The sequence below is a fragment of the Callospermophilus lateralis genome, chromosome 1 (assembly GCF_048772815.1).
Source record: "Callospermophilus lateralis isolate mCalLat2 chromosome 1, mCalLat2.hap1, whole genome shotgun sequence".
Lineage (NCBI taxonomy): Eukaryota > Metazoa > Chordata > Mammalia > Rodentia > Sciuridae > Callospermophilus > Callospermophilus lateralis.
In genome coordinates, this window is record NC_135305.1 from 214,396,851 (window position 1) to 214,409,813 (window position 12,963).

General features: G+C 60.8%; 1 protein-coding gene across 2 annotated transcripts in view; it reads left to right on the forward strand.

Annotated features, from left to right (window-relative positions):
* The window catches only part of Cacna1a (calcium voltage-gated channel subunit alpha1 A), a 180,676-nt gene that overhangs the window by 75,187 nt on the left and 92,526 nt on the right, over positions 1-12,963 (forward strand). For both annotated transcript variants that reach the window (XM_077105758.1, XM_077105759.1), the window contains exons 4-6: positions 1,628-1,719; positions 5,150-5,302; positions 8,092-8,285. In XM_077105758.1, coding sequence (XP_076961873.1) covers positions 1,628-1,719; positions 5,150-5,302; positions 8,092-8,285 — 439 coding nt within the window. The remainder of the gene's footprint in view (positions 1-1,627; positions 1,720-5,149; positions 5,303-8,091; positions 8,286-12,963) is intronic.

Genomic DNA, 12,963 nt, shown 5'->3' on the forward strand with positions numbered 1-12,963 from the left:
CGTCTTTCCTTTTTTCAAATATGAACTCAAACATCTATTTCCCAGGACTTCCCCTGGGCTGGCCAGTACAGTCGCCAGTGGCCACAGTGGCCTGTGAGGGTTTAAACGGAGATTCACGGCAGGTGTACGTAGGCACTATGTTCCCTGTGAACAGACGTCTTGTCATTATACAGTATCTCACCTACTCACGTAACGTGGACGTGGCGTCAGTCACGAGTCACCTGGGGACGGCTTCACTTGTGCAGGGTGGGGTGGTTCCATGTCAGCGCTCACACTTCACACAGGGGACCTGGGCGGTGTGGGTCACGGGATCTGGCGGCCAGGCTCCTGGGCACCAAGAGCACGGCGTGGGGCGGGTTCGAGCCACTGCTTTATTAAATCAGCTTCCTGTTCTTACCTCACCAATGCGGCTACTAGAAATGGCACGGGGTCTGGCTGGCACCCCCAACCAACCAAGGACGAAGCCGTGCGTTCCGGAGGGGATCTGTCAGGCAGAACTCAGGAACCCCCGCTGACGTCCATCAGATCCAAAGTCGGGTGTGTGGCCGGCGCCCACCCCTCACCACGGCTCCCAGCCAGGACGGTCCCCCAGACGGGCGCCCACTGCGCGGACTCCGCATCACCTCTGGGAGACTGCCCCCCGAGGCGAGGGCCACTCAGGTCCTGGGCTGGTTGCCACCTCCTGCTGTCCCCCTGCTTTCCCCCCAGCCGTCCCTGGGCTCGCCATGGATCTGGAACAGGTCATTTCTCGTGGGCATTTCTGGTTGAACCTGCCCTTCTGCCACCCTGTGGGGCTCGGTGGCCTGGCACCGGCTCTGTGCAGCGCAGGGCAGTGCTTGGAGGTCCACCTGCTGGGGGAGCAGGTGGGTCAGTCTCAGGTGCCTGTCTCTGCTCCGGGAGTGACCCTGAAAAAAGAACTGCAAGGACACCTTGTCTGAGTTTGGGGGGACCCAGGGGGACCCTGAAACTAGGGTGGGGTGCAGCAGTTCAAGGCGGGGGTCATGGGCAGGCTACCTCCCTGGGGGTCAGGCCTGGGCCACACCTGCTCCCGTAGCCCTGGGCGCCCCCATCCTTGCCCTGCCTCTGTCTGGGAGGAAGCTGTGGGGTGTGGACACTGGGTGGCCACAGGCCACAGTGTCAGACCCGGGCCCCTGGACAGAGCTGAGGAAGTCTCCTGAGGCTTTGCCGTCACCACAGAGCCCTCTGGTGTTCAGCGTTCCTGTCCCTCAGGTGCAGCTCGGTGACAACCTCCTCTGTCACAGTGTGCCTTGGCCCTCCCTGTGACATGGATGCGTTCTGGAAACGGCTGTGGGAGGGAGCCCGCGTCTCCTCAGCAGCCAGCAACCCTGCAGAGGTCTCAGGGCCTGGTCTCATTGGGCAGCTTTGACGGGACCATGTCACCTGAGGCCACCATCCGTATTCACTAACATTTCTCAGCGTGACTCTTTCTGCCAGGTGTGGTGGCGCACACCTGTGACCCCAGGTATCTGGGAGGCTGAGGCAGGAGGATGGCAAGGTCAAGGCCGGCCTGTGCCCCCCCAGCCAACAGAGGGCAGCGTGGAGCCCACGCACCCCTGGCCTCTGCCACCCGAGACCCACCTCCTGTCCCCTTCTGCTTCTCCTGCAGCATCTTGGCCACGGTCGGGACGGAGTTCGACCTGCGGACGCTGAGGGCAGTGCGCGTGCTGCGGCCGCTCAAGCTGGTGTCTGGAATCCCAAGTGCGTGAGTTTCCCACCCCCAGGCCTTGGCCGGAGCCCCTGGTCCCCTGCAGAGCGCCTCAGGAGGCCCCACCCGGGTGACGGCAGGCTCCTCTCTGGGGAGGCTCCCTCGGGACCCCAGGAACCTGGCTGCAGGCCTGAGCAAGCTCCTGAGAGCAAGCCGGGAGCCTCACCCACTTACTGAGCACCTCCTGTCTACCAGGAGCCACTGGGCACCACCCGGCACCTCATTCCACACCCAACTGAGGTTTTTGTGACAGTGTGGCTCCAAGCCTGGGCAGCGGCACTGGTGGCATTTGTTATTTTCTCCTCACAAATGCCGGGTGGGCACCCATCTGACAGGTGAGAAGCCAAGGTCAGGAAAGCCCAGGGCTCACCGGGGTTCCTAAGGTGGGCAGCAGTGAGCTCAGACGCCCCCCGCTCTGCCCCCAGCCCCCCTGTTCTGCAAGGACACGCCTGTCCCTGCTGTGGGGGCTGCAGCAGGCAGGGCCCAGCAGAGGTCCAGCCACAGAATCTAAAGGCAGGGGCTGGGGCCGTGACTCAGTGGTGGGCACTCACCTGGCACAGGGAAGACCCTGGGTCCCACCCCCAGCACAGGGAAAATGATTAGAAGCCACACACCCAGCAGCCGCGGCCTCCCCAAACGCCCAGTTGGTGAGAGTAATGATTTTTAAAGCACCTACTAGGAGCCAGGCACCACTGTGCGCGTCTTCCGTATTTTTAAACTGGTTTCTCTCCAGGGCAGACTTGAACTAGGCTCACTCCTACCTGCTCTGTAGGTGTACTGGCTGTGTTCTTAGGGTCCTGGCCTCGCGGGTTAAAGAGCTGAGACCTCCCAGGTCGTCACAGCAGGTTACCTTTTATAGAAAGAAGGTGTTTCTACTCGGAATCCCGGGCGGTGCCGGGATCGTGTTAAAGCAAGGGCCTCAGCATGCCAGCACTAAGGAGGGTCTCTGCCTAGGCCACCTCTGTGTGACAGCCCCCGTGTGTGGCTGGCGTGTGCGTTGGCTTTCTGCGACCCTAACAAACACCCGAGCCAACCAGCTTCTCAGGAGGAGAGACTTATTTCAGCTCTGTTTCGGGGGTTCTGGCCCATGGCTGGTGGCCGCACCGCCTTTGAGCCTGTGGCAAACTAGAGCATCCTGGCAGGGACAGGGGCGGGGCAGGGGCGGGACAAGCACAGGGGGCGGGGCGGGGCGGGGCCTGGGCGGGGCGGAGCCTGGACAGGGCCGGAGCAAGGGCGGGACAAGCACAGGGGGCGGGGCCGGGGCGGGGCAGGGATGAGGCAGGGGTGTGGCAGAAGCAGGGGGCAGGGCAGGGTGGGGCCGGGCAGGGGCGGGGGCGGGGCAGGTGCAGGGGCCAGGCAGGGTCAGATCTGGAGCACCCCCCTCGCCTCCTCCTGAGCCCAGGAGCAGAGGGGAAGAGCAGGGGGCAGGACCCACAGTTCCCCTGACCAACCCTCCCATGGCCCAGGCACCTCCCACGAGGCGCCACCTCTGGTCCCTGGGTTGCCTCGCCCCGGCCCCCGTGCCTCCAGCCTTGTGGCGAGGGCCTGGGAGGACATGCCAGTCAAACTCCAGCACAGGCGCCGCTGTAAGCTCCATTTACAGACGGAGCCGCTCGGGCTTGGGGCCCAGTCTGGCTTGCTCGGGGCCACTTGGCTGGTACGGGGACAGGGACGGCCAGGCTGGTTCCAGGAACAGGCTGAGCAGGCGTTCAGGTTTCGCTAACTATCAGGGGCTCCTTCCCCCCCAGAGAGCCAGAGGGCGGCGGGACAGGGAGGGGAAGAGGAGCCAAGGACGCCCTCTCCACGGAGTCCACCCCAGCCTGACCCATGGAGAGCTCTGGGTGCGCCAGAGGCCACCTCCATTGTGAGCAGGGACTCGGCCTTCTCCACCTCACTGGCCTGTCATTGAGGATGCCACGTGGAGAAGCGATGGCATCCCGTGAGGCAGATCCTGGCCACTTAGAGCAATCCCACAAAGAAGGGGCTACGGGGGCCTCTTAGCAGCCAACAGCCCCAGCAGCTGTAGGGCGTGCACACCAGCAAGCGATGGGTCCTAGCCGGGCACCAGCACCACACTGCCCTGTTAGCATGGTGCTTACCTGGTGGCCCTTGGAGTAGGACAGCCCTTTGGGCCAACCTGATCACGTCCCCCTCTTACTGTGGTCCAGAAGCAGCAAAGCCCCGAGCTGTATGCACAGACCTTAACCACACACCTGTCTCCCGGCGTCTGTGGGATCTGCGTCCATGGATTCTACCTCCTGTGGCTCAGAAATTCACGGAAAAACTGCATCTGTGCTAACATATGCAGGCTCTCCTCCTTGTCATAGTCCCTAACAATACGGCTTCACAGATACCGACCTGTCATCTGTGTGACCTTAGGCATGATACGTGATCTGGGATGATTTAAGTCCTACCTGAGGCAGCGCGTAGGTTCCAGGCAAAGACGAAGCTATGTTACCAAGTGGGTTGAGATCTACAGACTCGGGAGTCCTCAGAGGGGTCCCACAAACAGTCCCCTGTGCATACCAAGGAGCACGCTCTGGTCGTGGGTCGGACCTCGTTTGGAACCAGAGTCTCATTCTGTCTCCTTCCAGGGAGCCCAAAAGAAAGAGGGTCAACTCTTGTCATTGCGAACCTCCCTCGAGTCTCAGAATTGCGGAGACTTTTCAAACGGGATGCAAACCTAAGTCATGTCGATGTCACCTCTTCCTCTCCGGGAAGAAACCGAAGCTGTTATTCATGCACCAGCCAAGGGGGAGGCCACCCTGAGCTCCTGGTCAGGGTCCGGGCTGACCGGGGCAGAGCTCCCTGCACCCCAGCCTTCACACACCCCTGGCACCCGTGCCCTCTGCCCCCCGGGGACTCCCTGTCCTCGCTCACCGCCACTGATCTCAGCAGAGCACTGGGTTCAGGTCACCTGGGCTGGGGTTGCAAGAGCGGCTCTGCCATTCCTGGGCCCTCAGGGGAAGTGCAGCCCCTCTCTGGGCCTTGCTGCCCCCTGTGAAAGCTGAGGGTGACCCTACCCTGCAGCCGCCCCACGGGGAAATGGGAGGACTCCGATGGCTCTGGAGAGTCACAGCCAGCTGGGGGTGCCTGCGTGGATTAGGAGAAGATGCCCCTCTCGTCAGGAGTCAGGACTAGTAAGAAGGAGGCGCCCCCTCTGGGTGGAAAGTGCCCAGTACCCCCAAATGACAGGAAGCCGTGGACGGGACAGAGAAAGTCTGTTTTTAAAATACTTTAAAGGAGCTTTTGTGCAAAGTTGAGGAGGACGGCTCCTCTTGCCCTAGGGCCAGCCTCCAGGGTCCCCCACCGTCCTCCTCCACTGTCACCCCACCCCAGCCTCCACGTGCCGGGGACTCCCTCGGACATCCTGGTGGCAGGTCCGGGGCGCGGCTCATGGCGGGGCTGTCTGTGTCTCCCCAGGTTTACAAGTTGTCCTGAAGTCCATCATGAAGGCGATGATCCCGCTGCTGCAGATCGGCCTCCTCCTGTTTTTCGCGATCCTTATTTTTGCAATCATAGGGTTAGAATTTTATATGGGAAAATTTCATACCACCTGCTTTGAAGAGGGGACAGGTAGGTCCGAGCCGCGGGATGTGTGTCTGCCAACCTCCTCCCTCGGGAAGGGGCTCCGTCCTTCTCCTGGGGATGGGAGACCTGTGCTGCCCCCAGGGACCAGAGGCTTCACGGGAATGACCCGGCTACGACCCCGGGAGAACGGGGTGGGGAGACAGAGAGGAGGGTAGGCGTCCCAGGCTGCGCTGTTGACGGCTGACCCTGGGGGCAGCTGGACACACTCAGATACCTCAGCCAGGGGACGGGGTCCTGGGACCTCAGCCTGTCCTGGGGGTGTCTGGTCATGAAGGCGCCTCCTGCCTGCCCTTGGGGACCACGACTGTCCTGTAGAAGGTCAGTGCAGGACAGAGCCCCCTGCGGTCTCCAGGACGTGGCCCCAGACAGCCCAGCGGGGACGCCTGGCCCCCATCAGGACCCAGCCCCCGTCAGCGTCCGAGTCAGTCCGGGTCGGGCAGGCAGGGCGGCCAGGGGACCCTCCTGGGCCCGAGGACCAGGCTCCTGACTCCGCGAGACATTTCCAGTTCAATCCCGGCCGCCAACTGCAGCCGCTGTGAATGGAGTCAAATAAGAGGGGCCCACCTTCCGTGTCTGGACCACCAGCTGTGCCCACACGGCAGCCTGAGGGGTCACACTGGTCCCTTGAGCCAGGGGAGCTGGGGACCCAGGAGGCAGACAGAACTAGGGGACCCCGAACAGAAAGAGGTCAGGGGCCTGTCACCGGGAGAGGCAGCCTCCCACCCTCCCACCCAGCAGCCCGAGGGGGCGGGGGGATCAGCAGAGGGAGCTCCTGAGCCCTGTCCCCTCGTCCCCAGGGGAGGGAAGCGCAGGGGAGGCTCCTGGGGAGGGCGGGGGGGGGGGGAGCCGTTTCTCCTCACCCCCCTCCTCTCCTGGGCTTGTCAAGTGGCTCAATCTGGAACGTCCTAATTATTTCTTTCCCCAATGAAGAAGGTGTTAATTGAGGCAGATCTATTTCTGCACCTGGCCTCGTCACCCAGGTGGAAATAGAGAGGGAGGGGGAGGAGGGAGGGGGAGAGAGGGGGGGAGGGGAGAGGGAGAGGAGGGGGGAGGGGAGAGGGGGAGGGGGAGGGGGAGGGGAGAGGTGCCAGCCCGTTGGCCCTCGCACCATCAGCCCCAAGCAGAGAAACCAGGACTCCTGGGCCCTGGGCTTTGTGAACTTTGGTTTTGTTCCTTTCCACCTGAGATGGGCCAGAGGAGAAGCCTGGGGTGGCTGGCTCTGAATGCGGTTGTGGGGGGACAGATGCGGGTGTGGGGAGCATCCATTTAGGCGGGTGACTGAAAAGCTCACAATTAAAAATATCAGCTGTGTGAGTCCAGGGACGGCTATATACAGACGCCCGCCGCAGGTTAATTTTAAATTGTATTTATAACCAAGCGCCTCAGACTCTCCGGATGGCGGTGTTTCTAGCAGCAACCCTGGAGAGCTTCGGGTGGCGGGCGGAGGGCCGCGGGGCCCGTGAACGCCCGGGGAGGCAGAGGCAGAGCAGAAGGCTCCCTGCTTTCCAAGAGCTCCCAGAATCCTTGGAGGAATGCGACCGTCACTTGGAGGCCCACGTGTGACTCTGTCTGCACGTCCACTGGAGGCCAGGGGAAAGGGGACATCCAAGGTGACTGGGCTGAAGCGCAAGGAACGGGAGTGGGCCAGGCGTGGACCCTGTGGAGACAGGCAGGCTCCCAGAGAGGCCACCTTCCAGCCCAGAGCCCTGCAGTCCCCGGCCCCGGCCCCGCCACGCCCTGGGATCTGGACCTGACCTGCAGTGCCCACTGCTTCCTCCTGAGGCCGTCCTGGCTTGCAGTCCGAGGGCTGTCCCCGGGCACGCTGTGTTCCCTGCCGACATTTTCACAGTCCACCCCTGCTCTGTGGGGAGAGCTCGGCTTCTGTTCTCCACCCGTTTGGGGTAGGGGCTGCGAGTACCGCTGTCCCCCGCCCCCAGAACAGCTCCCCACCCAGGCAGGCCAGGAAGAAAACCAACAAGGATTCGGACAGGAGCCTGGTGGCCAGTTGTCCTCACCGTGGCATGAAGAGCGTTGTAGCCAATGAACCCCGCGCGTTCACCAGACCTGACCACGGACCACGAGGCTCCTCCAGCAGGGACAAGAGCCAAACAGGTTCCCGACCACGAGGCAACTCAACCAGAAATCAATACCAGAAAGAAAACTCCAAAAACATTTAAAGATTAAGAGACGAGGCTCTTATTTGTGGGTGGAATGATATTGCAACTGAGATCTCTAGTTGGCAAAGGGTAAAGAAGAGGTGAAATGAGAGGAACCCAGAGTTGACGAAGGGTGACATTGGTGAGAGGTACATTGGATAATCCTCATCATGCTCTTCTCTCTCTCTTCATATGTATAACAAGTTTTGTGAAAAAGAAATGTCTTCATTATTCGTGGATCAAAGAAGAAATAATCATGGAAATTGGAAAATAACTCAGCAATAATGATAACGATGATTGACAACATTTCTGAGATGCAGCTAAAGCTGCTCTTTAAGGACAATTTATAGCCTCCAAGTTAATCCTTCTCAAAGTTGAGGAAAGTAACAGCAAAATAACCCCCAGAAGACAAGAAGGTATGAATAATGAAGCTCGGAGAATAATTCAGTGAAGGAGAAAGTAATCAATAGGTCAGTTGAGCCATGTCCTGATTAAAGAAAAAAGACGAAGTTCACCCCAATCATCGTTTCTCCCAACAGCGTTAAACACTCACAGGTTCTGATTTCTCCGTTGTTTCCTTGATCCTTGCCCTGACACTCCTCCCCTTCCCTTTCACAGATGACATTCAGGGAGAGTCCCCGGCTCCGTGTGGGACAGAGGAACCCGCCCGTACCTGCCCCAACGGGACCAAATGTCAGCCCTACTGGGAAGGGCCCAACAACGGGATCACGCAGTTCGACAACATCCTGTTCGCCGTGCTGACCGTCTTCCAGTGTATCACCATGGAAGGCTGGACTGACCTCCTCTACAATGTAAGTGACACTGGGACAGTGCGCGTGGACCACCAGAGTCCCAGGGAGGTGGCCCTCTGCGAGCATGGCAGCTCCTGAGGCTGCGATGGGGAAACGGAGTCAGGGGAGGCAGCCTGAGGAGTCCAGGGCGGAGGCTCACCGCAGACCTCTAACCACTAGGTCCCTGGGGCCAGGGAGGTCTGGAGGGGACACAAACGGGACCTCATTTTGCAGCATGCAAGTGTTTAGATGTCGTTTGGGATTCTCAAATCTGCCAAAGTCGTGCACCCAGGCAAGGTGGCTCTACCCCGAAGGTCACCAAGCCCTCCCCCAGAGGCGGAGGTCACGGGCCAGGGCACACGTCTACCAGGGCCCTGCGCACACAGTATAGCCCGTGCTGTGGGTCGGACGGGGTCCTGGGACCTCCTGCCTAGGCCCCCACTCCCTGGGCGTCTGGATCCTCCGTGGGCTGTTCACGCCCCTCCCTCGAGGGCCAAGGGCAGCTGAGGGGCCACTCCTGGGGCAAGCGAGACTCGAGCCTGGACGTGCAGACCTGGATGTGCGCACATGGCTGGTCGTGGGAAGACGCAGGAGGCCTCCCGGGCCTTGGTCAGGGGCAGGGTGGTCCCCATGCTGCGGTCCAACGTGGACAGCAGATCCCAGCCCCACCCTGACCTTCGGGCGTTGGGGAGGTAGGTTTGGAAAGCAGAGCATGAGGCATGTTTTATTGAGCAGCTTTTAAATATTCATACCTAGCGTGTGACCTCTGTGCCTCTCACCAGCCCTTAAAATGCTGCGGATGAGTCTGAAAGACGTCCTCCCGGCCCCATCCCTGCCGGCCCCCGTCCCCTGCTCCCCCCACGCAGCCCCCTCTCTCTGCCACCATTTTTTATTTATGCCAATGCAGTTGTCACTCACCATCCACAGAGGCTTGGCCCAGGACCCCGGGCTCTCGTGCCCCGTGTGAAGTGGCCCGGAACTGCCAGGACCCCGGGTGCGTCCAGTCGTGTCTGACGGCTCCCAGTCCCTGGAGCCAGGCGAACGCTGTGCGGGGTCGTCTCTGCCGTTGAGGCATAATGACAGTAGAAGCTTCAGCTCTGCCACTTGGTCGTGATGTGCACTTGGCTGAATAGGCAAAGGCAGACACAGAGGACAGTGGCATGGCTCCGTCAGCTCTGAGCCCCTCCCCTCCTCACACCAGAGGGTGGTTCTGCGCCTGCTGTTCTGGTCCGTCATTCTCCCTGCCCCCATAGCGGAATATTCCGGAGCCTTCCCTCCTGCAGGGCACCTATGGCCCCTTCATTCTTTTTTTTTTTTAATTTTTTTTTTTAGATGTTGATGAACCTTTGTTTTATTCATTTATTTATTTGTGGTGCTGAGAATTGAACCCAGTGCCTCACACATGCAAGGCAAGTGCTCTGCCACTGAGCCCCAACCTCAGCCCCCTTCATTCTTTTAGACAGCAGCATAGTACTCCGTCGTGTGGCTGCCCTGGAGGGAAACATCTGGGGCCTCGTGCGGCCATGAGCTACCCTGTGTGCTTTCCGTGCTTTCGCGTATACGTAGCTGGGGGCCAAAGGTTAAAGTCGTTTATAATTCTGACACCTGTTGAGATCCCCCTCTGTCCCCGGCACACTAACCCTCCCCTCACCCACCTGTGTGAGAGGGAGGTCCCCAGATCTGTCCTCTGTCCCCAGCTGAAAAAGTTCGGAGCCAAAGACTTAGGGTCAGGTACAAGGCGACCACAGCGTGGTTCTCTGTGGAGCGTCCTGGAGCCACTTGGCACGTGCGCCTCTGTGGACCCTCCAGGGGTCCCGGGCCCTGCCCTGACACGGCGGTTGCAGATGGAGGTGTGGCCCGAGTGGAGCTTGGCCGCAGGGGAGCGAGGCCTGGCTTCCTCCTGCCTGGGGCTGAGCCACCCCTCTGGGCTGGGACCTGCTTCTGTGGAATGTACCCCCATAGGTTGGAAGGAGATTCATGGGAACTGACCTTTGGCTCAGTTGCCCATTTAGAGCGCAGCCTGAGAGTGGGCGGAAAGGGGGGCCCCAGAGGGTTGTGCCTGTGGCGCACTGCCCCGGGACACAGGGGCTGGTCACACGTAAAGAGACGTCGCCTAGGAGCGAGGGTGGCCTTGGCCGAGCTCAGGAGGAGCCAGACCCCCCCATAATATTTCTTTTAGAAACGCGTCTGACATTTTTACCATAATGACCCACCCACCCCGACCGACTGGTCGCAGCCTGACTCAGATCCGACTTCTAGAACTTTCCACTGTTTGTGCCCACGGTCGTCCTCGGGGCTCTGGAGACTCTGAAGCAGAGCTTCTGGCCCAGGGGTCTCTGTCCCGTGAGGGACATTGGCGGCGTCTGTGATGTGGTGTTGTCACAGGGACGAGGAGGCGGGTGCTGCTGGCCTTGGGCTGCGCGTCACCTCGTCGTCCTGCAGGCACAGGGCCTCGCCCCAGTGTCCCCACCCCAGCCGTCCACCTGGGGTCGCCCGCCACTCTGTCCCTCCCTGGGACTGCCGTGGCCACCAGGCCTGCCGGGGACATCCCCGGAACAGCCTCCACCAGGTGCCTGGGGACAGGTGGGTGAATACCCCCGGCCCCGCGGCTGCGCCTGTCACCCAGGTGCCCGGGACAGTGGCCCTGGGAACCTCCCGGCCAGCTGGTCCTTCCTGCCCCTTCCCTCCCTGGGTGGAGCCCCCCCACGTCACCTCCTGTGTCACCCTGGGGCTGCTGTGCCTGGGGCCAGAACTGAATGACTCAGACAGAATCGAGCTGTCCCTGCCGCTGGGGGCCAGGAGCTGCCGAGCAGAGGGTCCCCACAGCCAGCCCCCAGCAGCCCGGGGGACCCTCCCTGGCCTCTCCCAGCTCCTGGTGGCAGACAATCCTGGTGGCCCTGGCTGGCAGATCCACAGTGGCTGTCCCCCCTCCTCCTAGGAGAGCAGACCTGCCCCCTTCCATCTTGACCTCAGCTCAACCAATGACGTCGACATGACCCCGTTTCCAGATAAGGCGGCCTTCTGGGATCCTGGGAGTCAGGACCTCAGCTCCCGGGGCACAGCCCCCTCTGCAGCCCCCAAATACACGAGGTGCACCTGAGCCTCTCCCGGGCTCCTCCCAGATTCACATCACCCACTGGGCCCAGGGCCGCACCTGTCACCCAGCGACCTGGAGGCCGAGGCAGGAGGATTGAGAGTTCAAAGCCAGCCTCAGCAACTGCGAGGCCCTGAGCAGCTCAGGGAGACCCCGTCTCTAAATAAAATGCAAAACAGGGCTGGGATGGGGCTCAGTGGTCGGACGCCCCGAGTTCAATCCCTGATGCCCCCCAAAAACAGCCAGCGTGCTGTCACCTGATGGGACTCCCCTGGTGGCGGGAGGTTCTGCCCATATTACCACCATTTGCTGCTTCCCTTCATGACGACCAAGTGCCCCATTTCCCGTGGACGTGAGGAAATAGAAGGGGTCTCCATTTTCTGTGCAAATCCGTGGGCCCTGCTAGACTCTGTCCCTGGCCCCGGAGAATCTCCGTCTGACTCTGGCTCTCACAGGTGGCTCCTGTCGGGTCCTGGGGAGGACGGGCTGCAGCCGGAGCTCAGGGGCAGAGCCCTTGCCCGGCACGTGCGGGACCTTGGGCTCCATCCCCAGCTGTGGAAGGACCCAGGGTGCGGGTAGTTCAGCTGGTGACCGTCTCCGTTCCCACCACGAGGAGTTTATGCAGCCCAGACGCCAACAGTGACCTAGACGGCCTCTTAAAGGGAGATGTTTTCAGCCCTGTCTTCTAGATGAAGAAACTGAGGCTCACAGAGGTCCCCTAGACAGCAGAATAGTCGCATCCAATGCAGCCTTGGGCTCTGTCCTTACAGCCTTGGGCTCTGTCCTTACAGCCTTGGGCTCTGTCCTTACAGCCTTGGGCTCTGTCCTTACAGCCTTGGGCTCTGTCCTTACTCCTCCCACCTCTCTTCCGCGTCCGCTCTTCCTCATACATTTTCCTCCTCTCCTGCCTCCTCCTCTCCTTGCTCTTCCTCCTCCCCCTCCTCCCCCTCCTCCCCTTCCTCCCCCCTCCCCCTCCCCCTCCCCCTCCCCCCCTCCCTTCCTCTTCTCCCTCCTCCCCTCTCTGGGCTCTTTCTGTCCCTTTTCTCTATTTCTTTCCCTTGGATAATGCCAATGAAGGGACTAGCAGAAACGTATTCAGCTGGTGCTCACAAATGCATGTCCCTTGACCCGTAGTCACTGACGGTCGGCTCTGATCTTTGACATAAGCCTGGTCTTATTCACTGATATTTGTCTTGTCCAATATCAAAGTAGTTGACTTTGGGGACAGTCAGTCACCTGTTTATCCAAGACATTTATCAAACGAGTCCTGTATGCAGGTACACCGTCAGTGCCTACTGTGTGCAGGCACTGGGGTGCTGGCGTGTTCGTGGGGGAAGCGGGTGATCTGTGAGATAAGGGCAGATGGTGAACGTGAATCTCGGGGGGCTGTGGGGGTCGCGTGGTCTCCACGGCAGGGACTGGTCCACAGACAAACTCCAGAGCCGTCGTCGGCTGCATGCCAGTGGGGATCCGGGGACTGGAACCTGTTACCCTCTGCGTCCGAGATGGTGTTAGAGGGCAGTGAGAGTGTTCGAGAAGACCCTCAATGGGGAGCCTGGGGTATCTCAGGGAAGGGCAGCCAGGGGGCAGAACCACCAGTGCAAA